The sequence below is a fragment of the Monocercomonoides exilis genome (genome assembly GCF_001643675.1).
Source record: "Monocercomonoides exilis strain PA203 chromosome Unknown scaffold23-1346700, whole genome shotgun sequence".
Taxonomy (NCBI): domain Eukaryota; phylum Preaxostyla; order Oxymonadida; family Polymastigidae; genus Monocercomonoides; species Monocercomonoides exilis.
This window is the reverse complement of record NW_027150568.1, coordinates 903,457-930,892: the sequence shown is the minus strand read 5'-3', so window position 1 is coordinate 930,892 and position 27,436 is coordinate 903,457. Positions and strand designations below refer to the sequence as shown.

At 34.6% G+C, this 27,436-nt stretch overlaps 7 protein-coding genes across 7 annotated transcripts; 3 read left to right on the top strand and 4 right to left on the bottom strand.

The window, feature by feature from the left end:
- Positions 1–2,404: 2,404 nt before the first annotated feature.
- Positions 2,405–9,491, top strand: MONOS_4693 (uncharacterized protein). Its single transcript, XM_067874787.1, has 2 exons — positions 2,405–2,469; positions 2,546–9,491. Exon 2 carries the CDS (start codon positions 2,550–2,552, stop codon positions 9,273–9,275), a length of 6,726 nt encoding a protein of 2,241 aa, XP_067727258.1. The 5' UTR covers positions 2,405–2,469; positions 2,546–2,549; the 3' UTR covers positions 9,276–9,491.
- An 86-nt stretch (positions 9,492–9,577) lies between these two features.
- MONOS_4694 (putative translation machinery-associated protein 16) lies at positions 9,578–10,572 on the bottom strand. The gene is made up of 4 exons (XM_067874788.1): positions 10,355–10,572; positions 10,204–10,297; positions 10,093–10,151; positions 9,578–10,041 (listed from the first exon to the last, which is right to left on the bottom strand). Exons 1-4 carry the CDS (start codon positions 10,554–10,556, stop codon positions 9,782–9,784), a joined length of 615 nt encoding a protein of 204 aa, XP_067727257.1. The 5' UTR covers positions 10,557–10,572; the 3' UTR covers positions 9,578–9,781.
- Positions 10,573–10,869: 297 nt separating this feature from the next.
- Positions 10,870–13,106, top strand: MONOS_4695 (putative zinc finger-containing ubiquitin peptidase 1). The gene is made up of 7 exons (XM_067874789.1): positions 10,870–10,943; positions 10,990–11,073; positions 11,151–11,328; positions 11,404–11,511; positions 11,604–12,063; positions 12,317–12,445; positions 12,569–13,106. The coding sequence occupies exons 1-7, from the start codon at positions 10,892–10,894 to the stop codon at positions 12,680–12,682; spliced, it is 1,125 nt and encodes a 374-aa protein (XP_067727256.1). The 5' UTR covers positions 10,870–10,891; the 3' UTR covers positions 12,683–13,106.
- Positions 13,107–14,515, bottom strand: MONOS_18627 (uncharacterized protein). The gene has a single exon (XM_067871663.1). It carries the CDS (start codon positions 14,489–14,491, stop codon positions 13,454–13,456), a length of 1,038 nt encoding a protein of 345 aa, XP_067727255.1. The 5' UTR covers positions 14,492–14,515; the 3' UTR covers positions 13,107–13,453.
- A 96-nt stretch (positions 14,516–14,611) lies between these two features.
- Positions 14,612–15,996, top strand: MONOS_4696 (uncharacterized protein). Its single transcript, XM_067874790.1, has 5 exons — positions 14,612–14,845; positions 14,958–15,108; positions 15,168–15,266; positions 15,362–15,424; positions 15,534–15,996. The coding sequence occupies exons 1-5, from the start codon at positions 14,630–14,632 to the stop codon at positions 15,542–15,544; spliced, it is 540 nt and encodes a 179-aa protein (XP_067727254.1). The 5' UTR covers positions 14,612–14,629; the 3' UTR covers positions 15,545–15,996.
- A 3,206-nt stretch (positions 15,997–19,202) lies between these two features.
- Positions 19,203–19,818, bottom strand: MONOS_17600 (uncharacterized protein; the record flags this gene model as incomplete). The annotated part of the gene is made up of 2 exons (XM_067870535.1): positions 19,203–19,525; positions 19,578–19,818. 2 exons carry the CDS (start codon positions 19,816–19,818, stop codon positions 19,203–19,205), a joined length of 564 nt encoding a protein of 187 aa, XP_067727253.1.
- A 182-nt stretch (positions 19,819–20,000) lies between these two features.
- On the bottom strand, positions 20,001–20,219 carry MONOS_5311 (uncharacterized protein; the record flags this gene model as incomplete). The annotated part of the gene is made up of 1 exon (XM_067875448.1): positions 20,001–20,219. The coding sequence occupies one exon, from the start codon at positions 20,217–20,219 to the stop codon at positions 20,001–20,003; it is 219 nt and encodes a 72-aa protein (XP_067727252.1).
- Positions 20,220–27,436: the final 7,217 nt, after the last annotated feature.

Genomic DNA, 27,436 nt, shown 5'->3' with positions numbered 1-27,436 from the left:
AGAAATAGAAAAATATTTTGAATTGTATTTGCTGCTTTTACATTTTGCAAGATAATCAAAAATGTTTGTATTTGTCAAATTGGTTGATTATAAATCTGTTGTTCGATTTTGCATATCCAGAATAGATAGTTAACACAATGAATGTTTATAACAATGGAACTCAAGAAATTACACTTGCTGATAAGTTCAAAAGTTTGATGGATTTAATGTTTCAATGAAATGATTACATTTTTTGACTTTTTTTTTCTTTGAAGAAAAACTAGATGAACTAGCATGTTACTCTGAGAGTGAACAGAAACAGAAGATTCTTGAAACGAATGGATTGATGAAAAAAATGGATAAAGAAGAATTTAGATCAGTTTTCACAAAAGAACTGTTTGATAAAATTAACAAAATGATTGAAGAAGAGAAACTTTCGATGGAAAATGCATGTTTATTGCTGAAGTGTATTGGATTCTATAACGAATTGAAAAACATTTGGATCTATGGTTTTAAATATTCAAAATTGAACAAAAGATTTGAGAAAATGATTATTGAAGAAGATGAGAAAAAAGAAGGAAAAGATGAAAAGCTTCTTTTTGATCTTTGCGAATGCTATATGACATTGTGCTCCGGCTATGTTCCAAACGAATTTATTTTAATTTGTGTGCCTTGTCTTCTGAAAGTTGCATTGAGAAAAGAAGAAAGCAAGGAAGCTCAAAAAGAAGTGGAAATGGCTTTGTTTGCTTTGAGTTGCATCCATGAATTAAACGTGTGGACATTTCCATTCCATTTTGTTATTGCTATTTTTTTATATCTTTTTTTGATTAGGAATTAGGAGAAGAACTATATTTGAAGGAGATCAAAGAAATCATCGAATATCACCAGGAACATCAGAATCTGACACGACTCGCCTATCAGTTTGCTTGGCGGTTTTTGATAAATAGACTTTTCAAAAATGAACATTCGAAAAACGCAATTGTGAATGAGCTGCAGTTTCCGAGAGCAGAGACAAGAGAATTGGATGAACTGATGAAATGTGTGGATTGGAAGAAAAAAGAAGAGGAAGCAAGCGGAAAAGAAATGAAAGATATAAGAACTGTAATTGGATTGCTGAACACGATTTGCAGATTCTTTTCGGAATACGAATTACAAGATGAAAAGTGTGTCATATTGATTGAATGTCTAGCAAGGCTGTGCAGATCAGCAAGGGAAAACCACAAAAAATTAGTTATTTTATCTTTGGACATATTTGAAATGATTGTGAATAAACATCAAATTTTTATTGCTCTCTATTGTTTAGTGAAAGGTGGAGCAATTAATTTCGCATTGGAGGAGATTCAGCAACCAACATTGGATACAGAATTGGCAGATAAATGTTATGCATTTTTAAAGAACATTTGTGGGAAATTGAGAGAAAAGAAGACTTGTCATATTGATAAAGCAATGAAAAATGAGTTGAAAAGGAATTTTGTCGAAAAGTTGGAAGAAGAAGGATTTCGAGATATTGTCATAACTTTTTTTCATTTTCTTCCATATATTAAGGTTTAGGTACGAATAATTTATCATTTAATAAGGCAGATAATTTTGGAAATGTTTTGTAAATGAAATTCTGTTATAATTCTATTTCTCATATTTTCGATTTTTCTTTTTGAATAATTTACTTCTTTAGCAAACGATTGTTTGCAGCCTTTTTTGATTGAAAATTTTTGTTTGATTGTGTGATAATTTGTAAATGATGATGTAAACGCTTGAGAAAAGGAAATTCACATCATTTTGTAACTCACCATTTTTGATTTTTTAAATTTTCTTTTTTTCTCATTTCACAAAGCAGAAAACAAACTTCACTTGAATTTTTTTTGAAAATTTTTTCCTCTCACCCTTTTGAAATGCAAGAATGCAACAAAAAAACAGAAAGAAAATTTGATGGAGCCATCTTTTAACCTTCTTTTGTAAATCAAAAATTCCCTCAAGTGACTTTTTGATTGAATTAATATGAAACATTCTTTCATAATTATGCATTCATTCGTTCGGCCATCTTCCCCAATTCTCTCGCTCTCGCTCTTTTCCTGCTGCTTTCAATCTTTCCTCCTGTTTCTCCTGCATTTCCCAACCTCAACAAAATCTAATCAACTCAGGAAGAGATTTAAATGATGAATGAAATGAGAACTCCTGAGGGAAATATGAGAGCAGTGAAGAAAGTCTTTTTGTAGAAGGATCCGACTATATTCACATGTGCACCAAACAATAGTTTATTCTGTGAAAAAGCAACAAATTCCATGCTCCAACAAAGTTATTCAAACAGAACTGTGAAATGTGATAAAACATATCTTCATTTATTTATTTTTTGATGTCTTTCTCATTATTGAATGAAGTTATTGAATGAAAAATGTTCTCCATTAACCATTTTGATCAGTTCCCCAACATAGAATGATAGTGATTATTAGATTACGATTTTCAGTTGAACAAGGTACAATTTAGCGTTACAAGGTTTATAGGCATTTATTCAATAATTTACAATCATTTTTAATTTGCTTAATATTATTGCTTTGAATTATTCTTTTAGAAAAATGAATTATTCATTTGAAAGCAATTGTACTGATGCTTCTTTGCCTCCCAATAAATTAACAGTAGAATTTTTAATGCACGAATTAGAATCTATGCATAATATCAATTCTGTGCTTGAACAGATGCTTATGAATCAGCATGATTTGCTTTCATGTAATTTCTTGGTGAGCAATCCATCATCAACTTTTGGGAAAGAAGATGCTATCCTATTGAAGAAAGAAAGCGAATGTTCAACGAAAAAGAAAAATGAACATGAAATTCATCATAATCATAAATCTTTGAAGAAAAAGAGTTCGGATGATGAAAATTTGGATATTGATGAAAAATTAGTGAATACTCAGAATCTTTCTTCAAAGATTTCACAAACAACAATTATTAAAAATAAGCATACCAAGAGTACAACAAATCATTCTCAATATGAAGATCCAGATGTTATTATGGTGACAGAAGAAGCAGAAAAAGAAAAGCTTGAAGCCGAAACGAAAAAGATATTAAAGGAGAAAAAGGTTTTATCTTTGCTATATTCCGGAGTAAGTGATGTTCAAACGTTGGCCTCTCTGCGCCTTCCAATCATCAGCGAAAGCGTCGCAACACTCAAAACTCCATCAAGCAATTGTCCGAATGATGGGACCATCAGAAACTCACTTTCTTCTGAATTGCATTCATCAAGCGAAAATATGCTCGATCACAACGATTCACCAAATGCAGAGCAAACTGCTGAGCTGCTTATGAAGCTTCCAGCGGGCAGTTCTGATGTTCAATCACCAAGAAATACAGAAGCGGAGCAACTTGTTCTTTCACCTCGATATCCATCTTTTGAAGGGGAAAAATCATTGGCAGAGAAAGAAGCCAGCAGCAAAGAGAAAACTGCAGAGCCAGCCTATCCGACGCGGTTCCAGCGGAAGATGAAGATCCGGCGGGAGGTGATGCTTTCGCTGCTTCTGCAGCAGCAGGACAACATCGATGTGGAGAAGATGGAGGCGATAGCTGCACAAAGGAGCCAGTTTGCACTGAGGCGCAAGGAAGACAAGAGGGAGAAGGAGAAGAAGAAGAAGAAGGAGAGGAAGAAGGAGAAAGAGAGGGAGAGGAGGAAAGAGAAAGAGAAAGAGAGGGAAAGGGAAAGAGAAAGGAAGAAAGAGAAGGAAAATGGAGTTGATGAGTGTCAAAGAGAAAAAGCCAGTGGTGCAATTGAGAAGAAAGATGATAAAAGTAGAGAAAAAACAGCAAGAAACGAAGCTGAGAGCAATGTTCACAACAGCCAGCTCGTTTCACAGCAATTAGGAATTGAATCTCGTTTGCCTGTTTCTTCTTCTTCTTCTCTTTCTCTTCCTTCTTCTTCAAGTTCTTCAAGTTCTTCTTCTGCTTCTGCTTCTGCTTCTTTTTCTTCTCTTTCAAATTCACCTCCTACGCCTTCTACACCTCCTTCTCCTCCCACCCCTCGTTTTGTGATTTCTTTTCCTCCTTCGCCTTCCTTTTCTTCCTCTTCTTCTTCTTCCTCCTCTTCTTCTTCTTCTTCTGACCCTCAAAATTCTTCTTTTGAAGCAATAAATCCTTTTCAGGCAGATTCAAAGCCAAACTTATGTTTTAATTCTTTAGCTTCATCATCTTCTTCCTCTTCTTCTCTTCCTTTTTCTTCTCTTTATTCTTCTTTCTCTTCACCTTTTTCTCTTTCTTCCCCCTTTTCATCATCTTCTTCCTCTTCTTTTCTTTCTTCTTCTCTTTCTTCTCTTTCTTCTTCTTCTTCTTCCCATCATCTTCTTCATCAGAAGTATCCAGAAGTCAAAATGTCCCGTTCGTGGTACAAAAACATCATAAAAGATGACAATTCAATGAATGAAACATTAGAAAGTGATAATGAAGGAGAAAAAGAAGGAGAGAAAGAAAGAGAGAAAGAAGGAGAAAATGGAAATAAAAGCGAAAATGGAAATGGAAATGGAAAAGGAAGTGGAAGTGGAAATGGAAAGGAAAATGAAAAATTGAGTAAAAATAGATTGGATGTGAAGAAAGATGATGATGATGATGATGAAGATGTTAAAGGGAAAGATAAAGAAAAAGAAAAAGAGGAAGAATATGAAAAAGAAAAAGAAAAAGAAAAAGAAATCAAAATAAAAACAGAAATAAAATTAGAAAACACAAACAAAATCCAAAAGAAAGAGAAGAAGAAGAAGCACTCAATGACGATTTCACATGATGACACTGAAAACTCTTCAATGTCTGAAATAGAAGCATCAAAAGAGCAAAAAGCTAAGAAAGATAATAAAATCAACGAAATAAATGAAGCTAATAAAGATAAAAAAGATTACAAAGCTAACAAAACAAATGAAGAAGAAGAAAATGTATTGTTTCATTTGAGAAGAAGAAGAAGAAGCAGAAGAAGAAGCAAAAATAAAAGTGGAAGTGGAAGTGAAAGTGAAAGCAAAGACAATAGAAAGAGAACAAGAACAAGCAGAAACAGCAGCAGCAGAGGAAGAAGAAGAAAGAGAAAAAGGAAATTGAAAGAGTTGAAGGAGATTAGAGAGAAGAGAAAAAGAAGAAAGAGAGAAAGAGAAAGAGAAAGAGAAAGAAGAAGAAGAAGAAGAAGAACGTCAATGAGGTTATTGAAACAGAAAGAGAAGAAAGAAAAAGAAGAAGAAAAGGAAAAAAAGGAAAAAAAGGAAGAGAAGGAGAAACTAAGAACTTTGCACAAAAGACTAAGAAGAAGTTTTTCAAGCAGAAAAACACATTCAATTTCTGCTGATGACTCAATTTCTTCTGATTGCTCAGACACTCAATATGTTTCTCCTTCTCCTTCTCCTCTTTCTCCTTCTCGTTCTCCTTCTTTTTCTCCTCCTTCTCTTCGTTCTCGCCCTCTTTCTCGCTCTCGTTTTCATTCTTCTTCTCTTTCCTCAATGTCTTCTTCCTCCTCTTCCTCTTCTTCTTCTCATTCTTCTTCTTCTTCTTCTTTTAATTCTTCTTCTTTTTCTTCCTCTTCTTCTTCTTCTTCTTCCTCTCTTCCAACCTCCACTTCACAATTATCTTATTCACCTTCACATCATCTTTCTCCTTTCCATTCATCTTCTCCTTCTCCTTCTTCCTCTCCTTCTCTTTCTTCCTCTTCTCTTTCTTCTTCTTCTTCTGTTACTCAAATCATTTCCCGTTCCAGCACTTCGCAATGCTCTCCTCTTTCTCGTTTTCCTTCTCTTTCTTCGCCTCTGCCTTTTCGTCGTTTGTCTTCAGAACACAAAACAAAATCATTTCATTCTTCTTCTTCTTCTTCTTCTTCTTCTTCTTCTTCTCCTCCTCCTCCTCCTCCTCCTCCTCCTCCTCTTTCTTCTTCCTCTTCTCCTCTTTCTTCCTCTGCATCTTCCTCTTTCACTTCCAACTCCACTTCATCATCGCCTTTTTCTTCTTCTTCTTCCTCCTCCTCCTCCTCATCTTCCTCCTCATCTTCCTCCTCATCTTCCTCCTCATCTTCCTCTTCCTCTCCTTCTCCTTCTCCTTCTCCTTCTCCTCCTTCATCTTCATCTCCAACTTCACTTCCATTAACTAATTTTCCATCACCTTTCAATTTATCACTTTCTTCTTCTTCTCTTTCTTCATTTCCAACCTCTTCTTCATCGTCATCCATTTCTTCTTCTTCTTCTTCGTTGTCTTCTTCATCTTCCTCCTTTTCTTCTTCTTCTTCCTCTTCTTCCTCTTTGAATTCTTCTTCTCTTTCTTCTTCTCTTTCTTCTTCTCTTTCTTCTTCTCTTTGTTCTTCTTTTCCACAACACAATTCTTCCCTTCCATTCATTTCAAACTATTATTCTTCTCTTTTATGTCATCCCTCTTATCCTTTCAATCCAACTCATTCCTCTTTCTCTTCTTCTCCTTCTCCTTCTCCTTCTCTTCCTTCTTCTTCATTGAATTCTTCTTCTTTGAATTCTTCTTTGAATTCTTTGAATTCTTTTTCTTCTTCTCCATCTCCATCTCCTTCTTATCCTTCTCCTTTTGTCTTTCCTTCTTCTCCTTCTTTTCTTTCTTCCTCTTCTTCTTCTTCCTCCTCCTCCTCCTCTTCTTCTTCTTCTTCCCCTTCTTTCAATCTCTATTCAGCTTATCTGCATTATCTTCGTCTCACCTCCAATCCCTCTTCTTCTCTTCGTTTTCCTCAATCTCAAAGTTCTTCTTCTTCTTCTTCTTCTTCTTCTTCTTCTTCTTCTTCTTCTTCTTCTCTTCCTCCTCCTTCATCATCATCTTCTCCTTCTTCTCTATCTTCTTCTTCTTCTTCTACCATTCTAACAAAGATAGCACCATCAATTTATATTCAAAACGATGTTTTGCCTCAAATTCAATCAAAAACAATGTTAAAAGAGCAAACAAAGACAAAAACAAAGGAGAAAACGAAGGAGAAATTTAAAGAGAAATTTAAAGAGAAAGAGAAAGAAGAAGAAAAAGAGGAAGAAAAAGAAAAAGAACATCAAAAATTGCTTCCACCCAGTAATACAATGTCTTCTCCATCAAATCCATCAAATATGTCATCTTCTCCTTTCCCTTCCTCTTTCCCTGCTCTAACCACACAGGATCAACCTCAAATTCAAACAAACTTTCAACAAAACTCACAAGCTCAATCAAAAGAGCAATCAAATATGCAATTAAAACCCCTTTCAGATTCTCAATCTAATTCTCAATCAAATTCTCAATCAAAAATTCATTCAAAAACTCTGTCAAAATCCCCTTCAATCTCTCGGTTAAACACTCTTACCAGAACTTTGTCAAAAACTTTGTCTCAAAATTTGTCAAAAAACTTAGCAAAATCATTAACCAAAACTAAATTTCTGCAAAATTCTCCAAATTATCCTGAAAAAGCTGACTCTGTTTCTCAATCTGATTGTCGGCAAAGCTTAAGCTTAGACACACAGAAGTCAAATTCTTCAAATGCTGATGAGGTTTCAAATGTCTCAAGGGATTCGGATCTTTCAGATCTTACTGGTCTTCCAGAAATGAGTGAAAATTCTGATATTTCAAAGAATTCTAGTGTTTCTAGTCATTCTGATGAATTTGAGCAAACCAAACAAACAGAACAAACAGAACAAACAGAGAAACCCAAACAAAATGAACAGAAAGAAACAAAAGAACGTAAATATCAAACAGAGCAAACTGAGTTTTCTCCACTGCCTTTGATTCGAAGGCAGATAAGCCTTCAGCAAAAACAGCTGGAGAAGCTGAGGCAACAAGCAATGATGTTTCAGAGGCTGCAAATGCAACAACTGCAGAAGGAGGAAGAAGAAGAAGAGAAAGAGAAAGAAAGAAAAGAGAAAGAAGAAACGAAAGAAGGAAAAGAAAAAGAAAAAGAAAAAGAGAAAAGAAACGAAAAAGTTAAAGAAAAAGAAGCAAAGCAAAAAAAGGAGCGTTCACAAGAGGAACAAGAAAAGCAAAAATTACTAAAGGCACAGCTTCATCAGCATTCGTCATCTTCCTCTTCTTCTTCTTCTTCTTCCTCTTCTTCTTCTTCTACTACTACTACTACTACTTCTTCTTCTTCTTCTTCTTCTTTTTCCCTTTTTTCTTCTCCTCCTCGTAGTCCAAATCTCAATCACAATCTAAATAGCAGTTCCAATTCTAATTCCAATCAAAATTCCAACTCTTTCTCTAATTCCTCTTCCTCTTCCAATCTCTCTTCAATTCTCTCCTCCTCCTCCTCTTCTTCTTCTTCCTCTTCTACCTCCTTTTCTTCTTCTCTTTCCTCTTCTCCTTCCCTCTCTAACCCTTTCAGCCTGCGTCGCCCTTCCCCCATTCAGAAATTCAAGTCCCTCACTCCACTTTCAGAGAGAGACTATCACAACTACGAGACTCTCCGAAGAACAATTGCTGATCAAATTTCGAACAAGCAGAGCAAACAAATTGAACAAAACAAACAAGGTGAACAAAGTTTTCAGAATCGGTTTGAAGAAAAAGAAAAAGGAGAAAGAGGAGAAGAAGAAGGAGGAGAAGGAGAAGGAGGAGTGAAACAAACAAGCCAAAATGCAAAGAATTCAGCGCGTGTGGCGATTGTGCATTCATTTTCGGATCCTTCCAGTCAGTCTGCCACTCAGCTTTTCGAAGTATCCAGGCCTCGCTCTTCTTCTCTTTCTTCTTCTCTTTCTTCTTCTCTTTCTTCTTCTCTTTCTTCTGCAAATGCTATCAGAAATGATATTTCGCCGTCATCATCATTATCTTCTTCTTCGTCTTCTTCTTTGAATGAAAGTCTTATTTCTTCTAATGCTTCTTCTACGTCTTTACCTTTTTCTACCGTTTTCAGTTCTCGTTCATTAGTGTTAAAGAACAGCAATCATCCGATTTCAAAAGCGCAAAGTTTGCCTCAAAAAGAAAGCAACAGACACAAAAAGAGAAATCACAATGAAGATGAAGAATTAACCAAAAACGAGATGACGAAAATGAAAAGGATGAGAAGCATTCAACATTCGATGCACATGAGGAAAGTTATAATTGACGATGATTCAGAGCATATGGCCATTAGAAAGGGAAAAGATTTTCCAGAAGGAAATGAAAAAACAATGGAAAAATGGCTGAAACGAGGAATTAGAAGGATTGTGGTGCTGAGTGATGAAGATGATGGGGTGATTGGCAAACGCAGAGCTGATGGTACACAGAAAGATGTGACTGTTATTGATAGCAATTTGAATGAATCTGATAAGAGAAACGAGGAAATAATAGAGGTTTCCTCAAAACTGAAAGAGAATTTGAAGCAGAAACCTGAAGATAGTGATTAAAGTGATGTTCAGTTTCCAAGTGTTAGACAAACAATTGATATTTCTTAGGAATACTTTTGAATTTTCTGAGAAAGAATATTCAAGTTATGTATATATGTTATTTATAAGATGTTTTTTTTCACTAATTTTTGATTCGTTTTTTGAGTTTTGTGGAACAGAAATATTTACCACAAATCATTTGTTTTTGAAAAGACTTGAAAATTTTCGTGTTAAGACTTATTTCTTCATTAACTTAAGTTTGAAAGTGCTTTCTTTTTTTAAAAAATCAAAAAATGGGGGGATGAAAAAAGAAATGTGAGTAATTTTTGAATTTAGAGGATAAGTTCCATTCAGAATTTTCTTAGTGAAATGAAATTGAAATGATTGAAAAATAAGAAGACGATTTCAATTAAGTTTGTAATTATTTGCCTCAACTATTTTCGGACAAATTTTTGTTTATACGAAATGAGTTTTTCAGATAATAACGATCTGGCTCATTTTTAAGTTAATGCTATGAATTTGGAATGCTATTGAACATCAGATTCCATCGTTTGAGAAGGAATAGTCGAAGATGAAGGAATTTCTGAAGGAAGAGGAACGGAAGAAGGTGTTGGAGCTGGTGTCGAAGAAGACGATGATGATGGAGTTGGGGCAGATGGTGATTCTTTTTTGAAGTGTGCGGATGGCTTGCGATAAACCCTCATTGGAAAAAGATTAATTGACCTTTTATCTCCATTCCAAATCCGAAGCCGAACAACACAATCTGGATTAAGCAAATCTGGACCCTCTAAACAATGATATACGCAAATAAAATAATAGAAATAAAATAAGAGCACACCAATTCCAGAATGGATTTGTCCAATTTCTTTCTTCCACTCATCAGCTTGAAGCATTGCACTGCAAGCAAAATGCGAAATTTAAATTTTAAACTTTATGGTTAATAGTATACCTTGTTGAAACATGTTTTCCAGTCTTTCTACGTTCGTCAATTAGCTTCAATTCATCGTCATGACGATGAACAAATTTCTCGATAAGATCAAGAGCTGAAATAAAAATAAATTTAATTTATCTAAGCCATTAAAGAGAAATCAAAATTCAACCTTGTTCGTAAGTGTATTTCTCCACATTATCTTTCTTTATAAGTTTTTGAATAAATGGTACGATCTCATACTCATTTAATCTTTCCCCTTTTTTCTCCAATTTAGTTTTCTTCTTCGTTTCATTTCTCATCTGTTGGCCTATCATTTGTATGGCTTTTCTTGATTTTGGATGAATTATTTTCCTTCTTTGTTCCTTTGGCATTTGAATGATTTTAATTATTTGAAGATCAATGTTTCAAAAATTCATTCATCAATTCTCACTTTCATGTGAACTATAATATTCAATAATATATATTAAATAAAAAAGTGAAAAATGAATTCTTTTTATTTCCAAAGAGTTGCCATTTGCCTTTTGAAATATAAAAGAGATTCTTTCATTTAAAAATTGAAAGAAAACGCTCCTAATAATCTAGCTTCTTGAAGATCCATTGCATTGAATTAAAAATATCATAAAAATAATTGACTTAAGAAAAAAGAAAGCATTTTCTCACAAAGCCATTTTATAATGCTTTCGATCATATTATCAAAAAATACAAAATGTCAGAAATAATCAAACAATCCAAAGAGAAGCATACACAGAAAGATTCTAGTTTGAAAATGTTTTTGTTATTCATATCGTTGAAAATTATTTGTAGATGATGTTCAAACAATAACTCAAATCATTATGAGTAATTGGTCTGGAAGCGGACGTAAAGCTCCTCTTTTTTGCAACTCTCTAGGTTTTTTGAATGAAATAATAAGGGATAAAATGATTAGATTTAATGAATTGCTTTAATTTGTGATTACTGCTTCTCAGGTTTTTATCATGTTGAGCCTGAAGATAATGGATGGGGAGGTGCATATAGAAATATACAAATGCAATTTTCTTATCTTCATAAGATTCCACTATTTCATGAGCATCTTTGCACACTTGGATTGGAAGGTATTCCGTCAATTATGGAAATTCAAGAACGAATTGAAAGTGCATGGAAACGGTATGAGGAGAAAAAATTAGTAACGCAAATCAATTGTAATTGCATTTATATATCAATGTTTTTTTATGATTATAGTGGATTTGAACCTGCAAGCGATGCATATTTCAAGCATAAACTGACAGGAACAAAAGCAAAAATTGGTGCAGTTGAAGGATGGACTCTTTTGAGGTCGCTAGGAATCCCGTTTGAATTTTATTTTTTTAATATATATTTCAAAGCACGTTTATTTTAACGAAACACATTATTTACATCTCATTTTAATAATGATTTTTAAGAGTCGTTTTGGTGGATATTCTCACTTCTCCATTAAATGTGAACACATTTGTTGAAGAATATTTCAGACAGAGATATGATGCGAAGGATGATTTGAATGAAAAATCTGAAAAGAGCGATGAAAAAGACAAAGTTAGAGAAATTGAAGGATTCGAAGAAAGCAAAGAAGATAAAATGATCACTTTTATCGCTGGATTAGGAGAAGATGCGGAAGGAGTTGAAGACGAAGACGAATGCGAAATTCCAGAGATGCTGCCTCATCCTCCCGTCACCAGCCACACCATCAAATTGCCAGCATCCAGCACTGATGCATCTGATACTTCTTCTTCCTCTTCCTCTTCTTCCTCTTCTTCCTCTTCTTCTTCTTCAAGCGAAATGGAAGAGACGATATTTTGCCCTCCGCTTATGATCCAGATGCAAAATCGGTCGAAAACAGCCTTTGGGTTGGAATATAACAGTAAGGTATGCAAAAATGTGTATGTTTATGAAACTGTTCTTTTGGAGTATTGATTGAACTATTTTAAAGAAGAAAATAATTTTTGTATGTTAAAGAAAAAGGATGATTGGAATTGATGTATTTATTCTATCTATCTATCTATCTCTCTTTCTCTTTCTCTTTCTCTCTCTCTCTCTCTCTCTTTTTTTTTTTTTTTTCTTTGATTAATTGATTGATTGATAATGTTCTCGTTGCGAATATTTACTCTAAACTGAACAGGGTTCTCCTGTTGTATTGACCTTTGATCCATACAGTCCTGTGCAAATGAATTATTTACGGAAGACACCAGAAGAATGCTTGAATTCTTTCAGACACACAAGAAGGCGAATGAGCGGATTGGGTTATTCAGTGTGTCTCTTTTTTTATTCTTCTCTTTTTTCATTATATTTGCATTCTTTAATATGTTCTTATAAATTACCATTCTCTGCCAAAAAAAAAAAAAAAAATGATTTTTTCTTTCTTTGAATACAGTTTGAGGTGTTATTCGTGAGTGAACCAAGAATTCTGAGCAAGGAAGAAATTGAAAAAGAAAAAGATTTGGAAGCTCTTGCCTTGTGCGGTTCTTCTTCATTTTACAGAGTGTAAATAAAAAGAGAGAGTGATGAACTTGCACAATATTTTGAATCCACTTTTATTATTGTTGTTGTTATTGTTGAATTATGTTCCGTTATGCTTGCGTTAAAAGTATTTAGACTCTTTTATTTTTGTTGTTGTTTGTTGGCTTTTAGCTTTTTGCTTTTGGATGGGCTTATGATTGCCTCATGTATTTGCAAATTGGATTTGCGAAGTCTTTTTGAGCGATATATTTGTGTTTCGTCTCAATTGACTCAACAATTACTCACTGAATGATAATAATTTTACTGTTAGTTTAAAAGGTTCTGTTAGCAGATGAAATAAGCGCAATATTCATTTTATACAAAATTTTTGAAGAATTGAAATTCGAATATGAGTGTTTTTTAAGAATTAAATGAATCTGTTATCTGTTAAAAATAGCAATCATCCTTCGGAATTAACCTTTTCGATTCAATCTTTTCATATTTTATTCAAAATAATTGTGTTGCGAAAAAAAAAAGTACTTTAAAAATTTCAGTAAGTGATTTAATAATTAAATGATAATCACAAAAGCTGCAATTTTAACAAAAGTCTTCATAAATAAAAACTGGAAATAAAAATCAGATTTTGAAGTGTTGAACATTTATCAATATAATCAAAAACAAAATTGTTCAAAATTAGTTTTGAAAATATTTAAAAATTTTAACATGTGTTTTTCTTGAAATTTGATATTGTTGAAATGTGGAAGTTAAATTGAGCTTTTCCTTTAGAAGTGTAATGAAGCTCTTTCTTTTGCATTGAGAATTATTTCAATTCCTTCAAACGTTGTGCAAATAAAACTGCTCGTTGATCGACATGCTTTGACGATGCTTTTTTCTCTGTTTGAGATGCCCCAATCCTTTTTCTTTTCATTATGTTAATTAATTCGTTTTCTTTTGACTCATGAATTGAATCTCCAACAATAGAAGAATCTTTTGTCAAATCTTTTTCCGCTAATTTGCAAGTTTTTTCTGTGCTCTTTTTGTTCGAATCCTTGATTGGGTATTTTTCTGCACAAAAATTATCTTGCTCCTGCTGAGGAAGTGATTGTTCAACGGTTTTGAAGTGTGAAATTTCTTTTTCATCTTTCTGTTTTTCTTCAGAAATTTGATTTTCAATATCCTCTAGTTGCTCCTTTAGTTCCAAAACTTCTTCGTCATATGCTTTTTTTGCGTCTGCTTGATGTAAAAGTTGTTGATTTTGTATTTCGGGGAAATTATCATCTTTAACTATTTCTAATTCGGCTTCATCTTCTATTTCAATTTCATGTTTCTGTTTTTCTAATAGTGAATCTTCTAAAATTTTTTTACTGCAATTTAAATGATTTTTTAACAGTTCTTGAAAATACTTCGTTGTTTCATCTGATTTCTTTAGTAATGATTCGTAATGTTCTTTCAGCTCAATTTGCTTATTTTCTAATTCTTTTATTCTTTCTTTAGATTGAGCAAGTTCTTGGATGTACGGCTGAATAACTACGGCAATGGATGACATTAGCTTTGAAGCTTCTTTTTGAAAAGAAAAGTCAGCCCCAGAAAAAGATTGTTCTGAAAAAGCGTTTGCGAAAGGACAATTATCAAAAATACATATTTCTTTGCGCTTTCCTGTATTTTGCGGTTCATTTGAATTTAATGTGCTGGAATTCGAAAAAGAGTCGGATTCATTTTGTTTGACTTGCTTTTTTGCATCTGATTCAAATGACGTTGCTTCCTCGCTCAATTCCATATTATTAAATTGTGCCAAATGATCTATTGAAATATTTGTTGAACTTTGTGCTGTTTTTCCTTTTTTTTCAAATTTTGACATTTAAAGAAAAACTATTTTTTATGGGCCAACTTTTGAAACATTTTTGGTTATAAATATGAATTTGTTGTGAAGCGTCGTTTCCAATGATTGAATCATTTTCAAGGATCTCAACCATTGTTTGATTTATAATTCTTTTTTATGGAGGATCAGCAACCTCAACAACCACAATCTTACGGAGCTATTCCAAATGCTTACGAAGGTGCAGTTGGTTCCACTTCATTGTCTCAACCTGTTGCACCTCAACGGCCTTGGTTTCGACGTGCTTTTCTTGATCGATTTACAAAATCTTCATTAAAAACTGTATGTTTCTGGGCATGGATCGCAGCACTTATTGGAGATGCTGCTTACTTCATTGTATGCACAAAAATTGTTTTTGTTTTTCTTTTATGTTTGTACCTTTTGGTTATGATTATTTTATTTATTTTTCTCGCTTTTTTGCTTCTTTGCTGTGATAACAAAAAATTAGGGATCCATTATAGCTTGGGCAATATACCGACGAATTTATCAAATAATTTTACCATTTTTTGGTTTGCTTTGCATTGGAGCAACAGTTATCTTTGAGATTGGATTGGTACAACCACAAAACATTAACAATCCGCAGTTAAGTGGAATAATATGTTTGCTTTTTTAGTCGGATTTAATCTTAATTTACATGTTTTGTGTTTGACGTTTATAGTAAGCTTCTACACTCGCGCTGTTATTTACTTCATTCTTTGTATTCCATGTTTTGTTGTTCCATCCATGATTTTTGGTGCAACATGTTTTCTCGTTTCATGTTTGATACAACGATTTTTTGTTTTTATTTATTTATTTTTTTATTTATGCAATATTTGAATTTTATTTTGAAATAAAAAACTCTGAATCTCGAAGCGCTTCTATATATTGCAAGCGGATGTCAAGGTGAGTCAGTGACAGGCGAAAGCAAATATCAAGGTTTGTTATCGCTTATAACTTATTTGAAGCTTATATTTTTTCTTATTTACTTTTTATTTGCATTTATTAAAAAAAATAAATGTGCTGATTCATTTTTCAATTATCTTAGGAATAGTGTAGGATACTAACCACAACACACTTCTTCAATTTCTCAACTTATGAAGATATCATAATTTTACTTGTCTGAAACTGTATCTAATTTTCTTCAATTTTTGAATCGCAATTTCACTGCAAAAATCTTTCTGCAAATTTTCAATCTTTTCAAAAAAACAAAAAAGGATGTTCATTTGGAATTTTTATTCAAATTATTCTTTATTCTCATTTTATATTGCATATTTCTTTTTTGACTTATCGAATCTTTTTATGTGTTTTTAATTGAATTTTGATAAATTTTATAGATTTTATTTTTGCTTAGAGGGTAAAATATTCTGTTTATCTACTTCTATTTGTGATGAACCTACCTTATTCACATTTCGCATAAGTATTCTAATTTCAACTTTTTTATTAACACTCCAAAGGATTGACTTTTGTTAATTTTAGATGATCGAAATCAAACAATTTTGACAGATCAATTTTTTTATTTATTTCTTTTTAAAAAAATGTCATTTGAAATTATTGATTAATAGATTTATCATCTGTTTCAAGAAAATAGCGTTGATGAAAGCCTGTCGATTTTTCTTCTCTCATGAAAGGCAAAATGGTATTTTTTATCTTTTTTTAATTCACAAAAAAATTTTTTTTAACTTTAGTGATTTGATTATTATTTGGCTCATTCGATATGGGACGAAATATTTTGTTTTATGAATTTTGTTCCGCGCAGCGCTTACAAATATTTTTCTCAATATTTTGTTTGTATTTCTTTTTAGAATTATTCTTTTTGAAAAGTCGCAGATATTTCGTTTTCAATTGAAATAGAAAATAGCGTTATTTTTTTATCCTGACATTTTTTTAATTAGAACAAAAAATTTAAAATTAAAATATCTCAACAAATTTTCAATTTTAATTTACAGCAATTTGCATAGTTGTATATTAGTATATATGACATCTTACCATATCCAAATTTTTATTTGTTGTGTTGTATTTATGAAGAAATAAGTAATTTTGATATCTGAAAATCCGACTTTTGATAAAATTTTCTTATTTAATAAAAGGATTCGGTTCATCTTTTGCACACACAACCTATTTTTTCCATAATATTAACAATTCTGGTTGTTTTTTATTTTCGCTTATTTGCTCTTTCGAATGGAATGACAATCTGTAATTTTTGAATAATTATTGTCAATGAGACAACTTAAAATATATTTTTCCTCGAATGCAGGAGCATCTAACTGAAATCAACACATGAAGTTATAAATATAATAGTTTAATAAAATTTCCACAAAGTTTTAATTAAAAATGATTCAGCAGGGATTTCAAAAAATATTATCAATTCGACTTTCAATGAAATTGAACATTGATAATAATCAATATTAAATACAAATTATAATTATGACATCTCTTCTGAGTCATTTTTAATTAAAACTTTGTGGAAATTTTATTTAACTATTATATTTATAACTTCATGTGTTGATTTCAGTTAGATGCTCCTGCATTCGAGGAAAAATATATTTTAAGTTGTCTCATTGACAATAATTATTCAAAAATGAAAGATTTTCATTCAATCAAAACGAGCAAATAAGCGAAAATAAAAAACAACCAGAATTGTTAATAAGGTAGAAAAAATAGGTTGTGTGTGCAAAAGATGAACCGAATCCTTTTATTAAATAAGAAAATTTTATCAAAAGTCAGTTTTTCTGATATAAGATTAAGTTATTTCAAAAAATATACAACACCGCAATAAAAATTTGTATGTGAACAGAAGTCATGTGCGTCAATATACAACTGTGCTAATTGCTGTAAATTAATATTGAATATTTGCTGAGATATTTTAATTTTAAATTTTTTGTTCTAATTAAAAAAATGTCCGGACAAACAATTACCCATTTTTTAAATTTAGTATTTTTTTTATAAATTTAAAAATTCTATTTATTTATTTGTTTTTAATTACACAAATGAAACTGCTTTGACAAAGGATCATTGGACACATCAAATGTTCACAAAAAAATACATCATTAATTTTGTGTATCGATAAAAGCCACTAAATGATGCATTAGATGAAATTTGAATAAACTTCTTCAATTCAAATAAACCCATTTAATTCAAATGAAGTTGGTTTATTTTAAATGAAGTTGGTTCATTTTAATTAAAGACTACATACGCAAATTAACGCTGAAATCCATCATGAAAAAGCCATGAAAAATGATATTTTATTTTTCAAAATTACTAATCGGAACATTTGGTGTTGTTTTTTTAAGTATTAGTTATTCAATTTTTAAAACGGCTTTGATCTATTTGATTTTAATTGGAAATGTTACGAAATTACAACAAAATGAGCTTGAAAGACATAATAATGTAGAATAAAGTGAGTTGAAGGTTTGTTTCATTTATATTTTTATGTTTATTTAAAAAAAAAAAAACGCAGATGATACGATTTTTATTTGGATAAAAATGTTAAGAGGAAAAGTGAAATGCTCTGAACAATTTCAATGTCTAATACACAAATAACCGCAAAAATACACTTAATGCAACGTGGACACTGACAAACTTGATTTTCTTTTTTCTTCTTCTTCTGTTTCCTCTAATTTCCATCCTTTTTGCAATATTTTCTCTCTCTTCCTCCAGATTCGTTCATTCCTTACCACTCAAAACAGCCTCCACTTCTCTCTAATTTTCAGCACTTCTTTCCTTCATCAAACACGCTCTTCCACAAATGCTCCTGTTGAGTATATTGGAAATGAAACTGATAGAAAGAAACCTGGAAGACTGACTTCATTCGATGTTAACAGCTATAGATTTGAGTTATGCGAATGAAATGATTCAAGTAGCGGAAGTGCCTGAGGAGGTGCACTTTATGTCAACTGCACAAATGCCAACCTCACAATCACTTCTTGCTCATTCAACAAATGTACATCAAGCAATGGTGAAGGAGGAGCTTTGTTTTGTGAAAATTTATTGCAAATCAGTATCGCAAAATCTCATTTCACAAGTTGTCAAACAAAGCATGGAGGAGCAATTTGTATAGCTTATCCTCTATCCAGTTCTGTCTGGACATTCTCAGATAACAGAGTGGAATGTTGTTCAATAACAAACTGGTGTGGAACCGGTTGGTTTTTTTGGCTCAAAAATATGACCTCAACTTGCTAATTTTTGTTACCAAATGCAAGTGCATCTCAAATACCGGTGGCGATTCTGCAGATTCTTTAACATTTTATGATCCTCCAGGAAACAAACCAAGTCAATTTCTGGTTTATGACTGCCAGTTTATAAACAACAAATTGACAAATTCGTCATCTTCATTAGGAGGTGCTGCAATGTTTAACAGAGACACATATTCCTGGATGAATGGAGTAAAATTCATCACATTCTGTTTCTTCGATGGCAACACTGCAACTGATGGAAGAGGAAACGTTGTTTTCTTTAGAAGCAATGCCATAACCCAATCTCCATTCCAGCAATGTGGTTCAACAACTCCAACACTAAGATTGTGGAACAGCAATACAGCTGATAATTCTGAGTGCAACATTTGACTTCCAATCATCTTATCTCCTTTTTTTTCAAATGGATATTCATGAGAAATTTCATCTCTTCATTTTCTTTATTTTCTTCCTCACACTCTCTTCCTATTCCTTCCGCTTCAACTATGTTTGTGAAAATATACCTTTTTGATGCGAAGCTGAAGCTACTTCCTCTGTGTCCATTTCTCCAGAACCTCAAGTATTATTTCATCTTTCTGCTTTTGTCCTTTACATTTCTTAAAAATAAGCTTCACGTCTTTATCAACTTTCTCTTCTTCCTCCTCCTCTTTTTCCTTCTCCAAATCAATCGAACCGCCCTCTATCCCCGACTCCTCAAACATTGCCAAATCATTCTTCGACATTTGCATTTGTTCCTCATCTTTCTTTACTCCATATGAATTTCCATCTGAAGTTATGCCCGGATCCATCTTCTGCTTCTTCTTCTGCTCTCCTGTTCTCCTGTTGAATGCCGTCGCCTGGCGTTCAACTACGCATGTCACATTCTGTTAATTACTGTTTGTCTGCCTCCGTCCCCACACACGCCTTTACAAACCTCAGCCGACCCAGCCCAAGCCCTTCCACAACCAGCGGTGCAATTGCTTCTTCCAGCTTCCCCTGGCTCTCTTTAATTCTTTCTACAAACTCTCTGTGCGCTGTCGGATATCCGCCTTTCTCCTCATTCCCCTCGCTTCCCTCTTTCCTTCCATCTTCTTCTCCATTTTCTTCTCCCTCTTTGCCTCCCCTTTCTCCTTCCTCTGCTTCTTCCCGCTCCTCCAGCATAGTTTGTTCAATATCTACTGGCAATAGAACCACATCGTCATCCGTCCTCATCCCCGCTGCCTCCAGCTCCTTCACCACAATCTCCCCCGCTTCACACACTGCAACCCCTCGCCCCATCACTTCCTCGTCCAGCTTCGCCATCACACGCCTCGACTGAGGCGATCCCCAAATCCCCGCAGCGTCTACAGCGCCCGCAGCAGCTGCAGCGACAGCGGCATGTGCCGCCCATGCACCCCAGCCACCTCTGGCACCACAATTCGCAGCCGTCTTTCGATGCAGTCCATCGCTGCTGCCGACGTGTGTGAAGCCGCCACCACAGACGCATCCGAAGGGTCAATCCCAAGCTCCGATAATGATGGCTGCTCATTCTCTGAAAATTTCTTCTCTTCGATTCTCCGCATCCGGAATGGCGAAGTTGATCGGCGTGCTGCTCCAGATCAGAACGATGAAGTATATAAGGAAGATGGGATTTGATATGGAAGAAAAAAAGGAGGAGGAAGAAGAATGATGAAACGATGAAAATGAGCCATTGCTTTCTACGGTACATGAGCAGCAGCATTTCATTGAAGGGGAAAGAATGCGTTTTCGAGTGTTTCTGCGTTGAATCCTTTCAAGTTATAGTGAGGACGAAAAGCCAGGAAGAGATCATTGCAGTTCGAAAGAAATGAAGAAGAAAAAGAAGATGTTATGATGAAATTATTTGATATTTGGAATAATGAAGGTTAACGATAATTAATACAAAGACTCTCGTTGAAACAAGTGTGAATCTGAATTATTCTTCTTTGGTTGCACATTCTTCTGGCAAGCAGTTTTCACTGAATCCTTCAAACATTCAACTTGCCCCTTTACTTCTTTCCTTCAAAAAAGGAAACAAATGGTAATCCACATTTCTTTTTCTACCAACTCTCATTTTTCTCTATTATTTCCTCTTCTTAGATAAAAAAATATCTTTCAACTTTAGCATTTCCTCAACTGGAACTAAGGTCAAGCGTTTCATAATGTCATGTTCACGCTCAATTTATGTATATCCACGTTTTCACATCTGTCTTTCTTTCTTTAAAATACCCTTTCCTCACTTTTCTTCATCTTGCAGAAAACGGATTTCTTCTTCTTCAAAACAATAAAGTATATATCTCTGTTTGTTGCTCGATCATTTTGTTCTGCATTTTCATTTTGTCAGCCTTAATAAAAACACGAATATTCAAATGCGTATAACAACACATTCAATATTATTCAGGAAAACAAACATTCAACACAACTTGCAAACATTAATTTTGATTCAAGCATGAACGTTTAATGGATAATTCTTCATTACTTCTCCATAAATATGCATTTGAACTATTTGTCTTTATTTCACCTTCCATCAACAATTTACGACACAAAAGTTATGATCCACCGCTTTCAAAGAACTTGATTGCTCCAAGGATTTCTCTTTCATAAAATCTATTGTCTTGTTATTCAAATATCGAATATCTGTATTTTCAACTTTCCATATTTTTATTAATTTTTGATTACAAATATTTCACTTAAACAGAGAAACATTAAAAATTGTTATCGATTAATGTATTTGAAAAGTTTTCATATTTGGAATTTCCTTAAAATGCATCAAAATCAATATGTTCATTTTATTCAATTACTAAAAAAAGAAATTATCTTCTCACATTTTCACAAAAGTGAAAAAAACAATAAAATAATTTTTAAAGAAAGTTATAATTATGATGTTCTTTATTCTGTATTAAGTGAAATTATAACAAAACAGAAACTCAAATGAAGTTGGGAATCCTTGAAAAAGAAAATGTGAATCTCACTTCCTTCTCTTCTATTTACGAGAGAGATCATCACTTAAGGGTCAGTCACCCAACTGATCTGAAATGCAAAATAGTAATAGATTACAACGGTGATGTGAAATAGCTAAAAAGGATAGAAACATTAAAAAACATAACAATGTTATGGCGCTCATTACATATCACGCCTGAAGAAGAAGGAAGATGGGTCATTAACAGAATCTGTTTATAATAAGGGTGGGAGTGTATCGAGGCGGGAAGAAGAGAAGGAAGTGAGATTCACATTTTCTTTTTCAATCAAAGCGCAAGCACTTTGATTTAAAAGAAAACATTCTCTCACTTCCTTCTCTTCTATTTACGAGAGAGTTCCATAATTGGGAGAATACTCTGCTGTTGTTATTATTTGATTGACCTCTTATTTGTCATCCCTCAGCAATTGTTCGAGTTGCTCACGTTTGGCTTGCGCTCTGGTTTTAATTGTTATCTCAATTGTTTTCTTCTGGACAACTTCTCCAACTAGTCTTTTCTCACGAAAATTCCTTCTTTCATACTCTTTATGACTGTTCTCGTCTGGCTCCTCCACGTAGTCTGGCTTTGATGGTTCTTCTTCGTCGTTGTAGATCGTTTGGCTTTTGTTGTCATATTGCAGATTAGGTTTTTCCAACCTGATCCTGATTCCTTTTTCGCTCTCGATGTTGTCAGACTTTGAGTTCAGACTGTAGTCCTCCTCATCTTGCTCTTCGTCAGTTGACGAAGAGTCCTCAATATCTTCTGAACTTGAATTGTCATCAAAGGTAATTTTTGGTTTGCGAAGGGTTTGCAGACTTAAAGGTGATGACTGGGTCTGGGAGGAAGTTGCATTAATAGCCGCTTGATCTGCAATCACTTTCGCACAGGATGTGGCGATATCTTTTTGAAAATAGTAATTAATAATGGTATCGCTTCGTGGAGACAGCCTTGCGAACTTTGCCACTTGCGCTATTGGTAGTCCAGCCATTGTCAATGCAGATATTGAAGCATGCTTTATCGAGTAAGGACCAAAATAATTCGGTATACCTGTCTCGTGAAGGAGATTTGCAACAAGTTTTCTCAGCACTCTTGCGGAAAGTGGAATCTTTGTGCGATCGTTAATAAACAAGTGGTCAGGGTTGTCTTGAAGTTTGCTTATTCTGGACCACAATTCACACACTGCTGAGGCAGGACATATTGAAGGAGTATCTGTGAGAAACGGTATTATAATGTCTGTTCTTTCGGGTCCTGTTTTCAGCGAAGTATCCAATGCAATTGAATCTTCTCTCACTGCAGAATGTTTTCAGACTGATCCGCTCGAGCTCGGTGAACCGGCAGGCGGAGAATAGCATGCAAAGACAAATTGTTTTCTTCGTGAGAGTAGTGAAGGATAAGTTCGCGTTCTCGCCTAGCCCCGATATATAATCAAGAAGTATTTTGGGGTTCCATATATCAGGCTTATTTTTCTTCTTCCTCCTTTCCAATCTTTTAAATGATCGGAAGAGAAGCTTCATAAGCGGGTAATCTCCCAAACTTCTCTCGAATAATAATTGAGAAATGAGAGAGATGGCAGATCGTATTTTACAAAGGGATTGCTCCTTCAGCCCCTTGTTGAAAAGCTTAAGGAAAACATCGGCACATCTAACGACCCAATTGAACCAATCTCCAACAGAAAGACCATAGCCGCAGTTTGTCCACTGGTCTCCGAAATGAGCATAACTGAGTAAGTACCCATGCCACGTCGAAGGCGAAAGACTGGATTTGCACAGATCACATATATCCATTGGAAATCCTCTTGTTTGCAAAACTCCTTTGAACCAGTGTTCTCCATTGATCGCTAAGGATTCATCAGTACAACTCGAAGCTTCCCTGGTGGCAGGCAAGCATCCATCCTCTTCATCCATGGTCCCGGGGTAAGAAGTTCGCTCTGGCTCTTCCACATCCATTCTATATGGGTCGTTCTTTTCAACAACGGCTCCCATATTTGTCCCTTCCAATCGGGAAGAAGGAGAAGACCTCGAGCTCGTTCGAGAATCATTTTCCTGATTGTCGGAAGAATGAGAGGAATTGGAGGATGAGCAAGAACTGTCTCTCCTCGCCAAGGCTGCTGCAGACCGTCTTCGTTTATCGGGCTTCCTGGCCCGCACCATCTGCTCACTTTCTTGTTTTGTTTTTGTGGCGAAAGCGTCCAACGTTATGTTCAATCTCATCTTCGTTACAAGCTCCTTGTAGGATTCTTGCTTTATCTGATAGTCGCCTCCCCTTTCTAGCCTGGAAAGAGAATCGGCCCTTTCGTTTCTTTGACCGGGGATGTGTTGCGCTTTCACTTGAATCTGCATCGTGTGCGTTTGTTTCCAAATCTTCAATAGGAGTCTTCTCAAATTCGCTCCTGCCCGCCACCTGTTCAGGTTGAACACCGATGTTGAGTTGTCCGATCTGATAAGTAGTTTGTGGATGCGATTGGATAACAGAATTGGGGAGAAGTGAGTTAGAGCTGACAAAATTGCGAACATCTCCCGATAGTTTGAACTTTGATTTCGTTGCCAATAGGGGAGTCTGCGATGAAAATCCAAAATACTGTTTCCGATTCTTAAATAAGCTCCAACAGCTTTTCTGGAAGCATCCGTCGTAAGTGTTGCATCTGGAAGAAAGAGTGGGCATAGTTGTCTTGGCGTGTTGGTTTTCAACCTCGATATCCATTTGGTTAGATTGGGGAGAATGGACTGGTTGATCCTCATCTTCCCTCTCCATCCCACCATCGAAACCATTTTGTTTAAAGTGCGATAAAGATCTGAGAGAAACAGAGAAGCTTCTCGAACCACGAACCTTGTAGCGTTCAGCTTTCCAATGAACGCTGCAAGGTCTCTTACTCTCACTTCTTTCGCTCTGAGGGACCTCCTCCTCCATCTGGTACATTCCTTTATAAGTTCTTTCGTTCTCATCATTTCCAGAGCTACATTGAACTGGTGCGTGTTCCACTCGAAACCCAAATAGGTGAAAGTTTGTGAGGGAATCAAATGACTCTTTTCTGTGTTTACCAGAAGACCAAGGCTTTCGAAAAGAGAAACGACTTTCTGAGTTATCCATTTTAATTTCTTTTGGTCTTGGTGAAGAAGAATAATATCGTCGAGGTACGCGATTGCTCTTACGTTCCATTGCTCCCGGATGAATTGTATCACCTTCCTCATGATTTTTGTAAAGATTCTTGGAGAATCTTTGTATCCAAATGGCATTCCGTTGAAACAGTAGTAATTTTCGTTGAATTCGAACGCAAGAAACGGCTTGAAGTTGTCGTCCACTTTCACTAAATAGTAGGCCTGGCTTAGGTCTAAAGTTGTTGCATAATCTCCTCTTGTTATAATTCGTTCTAGTGACCTGTAATCCTCCAGTTTGAAATGGATTGACTTCGTTGCATTGTTCAACGCTCTGCAATCGATAATTTGTCTCCATCCCCCTTGTTTTTTCTTTATCACAAACACTGGATTTAAATGTTTCACCTTTCTTTTCTGTATTTTTTGTATTATGTTCGTTTCGAGCTGATTCTGGATCAGCTTTGCCATCGCTTTGGTTGCTTCCCCTGATTGATGGGGGCTGTATGTTTCCATTTTTGAGTTTAGTAATTTCTCCCTGGCTATCCTGTTTTTCCAAATTGGAATGACGCCTCTTTTACCAACTTCTCTCCATCTATCATTCTCCACGCTTCTCGAAAATATTCCGTTCTTCCTCCAACAATTGAAGGTGACTGGCTTAGTTGGTTCCCGTTCCCCTGGATCGCGTTTGAGAAGGACTTCTGCGGTATGTATTTGAGGTTTTTCTCCCTGCCCACGACCGGGGACCCGAACGAAAAAACCGAGGGCGTTGGTAGCTTTCATGTTTTCCATATCTGCTTTTGCCAAAGGATTTGGAATTAAATGAGAACGAAGTCCATCTTTTCGCTGTTGATTGTGAGGTTTTCCTGACCTCTTCCAATAAATCACTTTGCCTTTTCGTTAGGAGCGGTGATGCTGAATCCTCTTTCATTCTCGCTGCTTCGGTAAATCCAAATCTCGCTTGGATGCGAGCGTTTCTGGCTTCTTTCAAGGCTTGTGCAAGCAGTAAACATGCTTGCGCTACGGCACTCTGAGCTTCATCATCTTTTGTTTTCGTATGGGCAAATAAAATAAGTTTCATTGCGGGGTAAAGAAACGTCTCACATCTTTCTCCTGCTTGATCTAAGGCGTCTTTGTACGGACTGGTAGTCCTTACAAAAGGTGGAGGCGCATTAGGGAGGAAAGGGGATAAGTCTTCTGTCTTCAACGAAGCAACCAAGTCATTTATCTCCTGTTCCGGTAATGGAAGATCATATAACGATAATTCCGGTGCTCTACCAAATATTTTAAGAAACGAATTTTCCAGTGTAATTTCTTCTTCTTTTTCTTCGCCAAGGGTGGTAGAAGGTGGGGAGAGTGAGGATGAAATAGAAGAAGGTTGGGAAGCGGAAAAGGGTCCGGGAAATGTCGGAAACCCGCTTGTTGGACCACCAGGCAGCGCAGCTGCGCTCGGTTCGGCCGCAAGTCCTGTTCCCAGAGGATTGTTAGGGATCATCATTTTTAGATCAGTGATCGTGACTGACCCTTAAGTGATGATCTCTCTCGTAAATAGAAGAGAAGGAAGTGAGAGAATGTTTTCTTTTAAATCAAAGTGCTTGCGCTTTGATTAAATGAAGTGAGTTCATTTGCATAAAGTGTGTCTTATTCAAATAAACTTATATTTTATTCGAATAAAATGAAGTTATTTAAATTGAAATTTCTTATTTGAATTTCATCTATTGTTTCAAAAATAAAATCACAGAAGAAAAGGAATAAAGCTATAAGCTTTGCTTTTAATCACAATTAATTTATCAGAAACAACATTTTTTCATTGATAATATGAATTTTATTTTCAAAATATGAAGGGAAATCGAAAAACAAACAAACAAATAATAATTTAGTGTATTCTTTTTGAAAATAAAAAAAGAAAATAAGAGAGATTTTCCAATTTCAAAGTTGAAATTTGAAGTTGTAAGAAAAATGAATTCAGTAATTGGAACAAAGGAGATAGGAATCTAATTCTTGTATCATCATCCAATTCTTTTCTCTGCCCAACCAGAAAAATCAAAATCATTTTTGTCTGCTCCTCCAATTTGTTCTCCATCCTTACCATTCATGCGAATGGAGATGATGATGAGAATGACTCAAAAAAACAGGAGGAGGAGGAGGAGAAGATCATTTCAATTTCCTTTTTCATTTTCACACTCGATCATAAAAAGAATTACTTGGATTTTCTTTGATAAACATGATAAACATCGTTTGAATAATATGTGATGCTGCTAATAAAAATGATGAGGATTGAGCAAGAACGAGGAGGATAAAGTTTGAGGCAAGTTTGAAGAATAATGACTTGAAGAAGAAGGTGAGGATAAAATACTTTTCCTTTCAATCATCACTTTGCACCTCTGAGAAAATGTTAATGACAAAGCATTAATCCATTTCTTTTCTTTTCTTTTCTCTTTCAAGATGCTGATGAACGATGATCCAAAAAAGTTCGAAAGAATTGTTTCAATGATATCTTCTCCATTCTTTGCTTTCACAATCATTGAGGCTGTCTGTTTTTTTTCCTTTTCAATCCCTTTCTCCAAAAAGAAATTCTCCCAACAAACAGAATCTGTCAGGAATTTCTTGAATAGCTTCAATAACACTGCCGCATGAGAAAATAAAAAGCTAAAAATAAAAGTATTTTCGTGAAAAGACTTGAATTAAACAGAGTTTGCAGCACACAATTTGCAAATTGTATCTTTTCCTTGCATC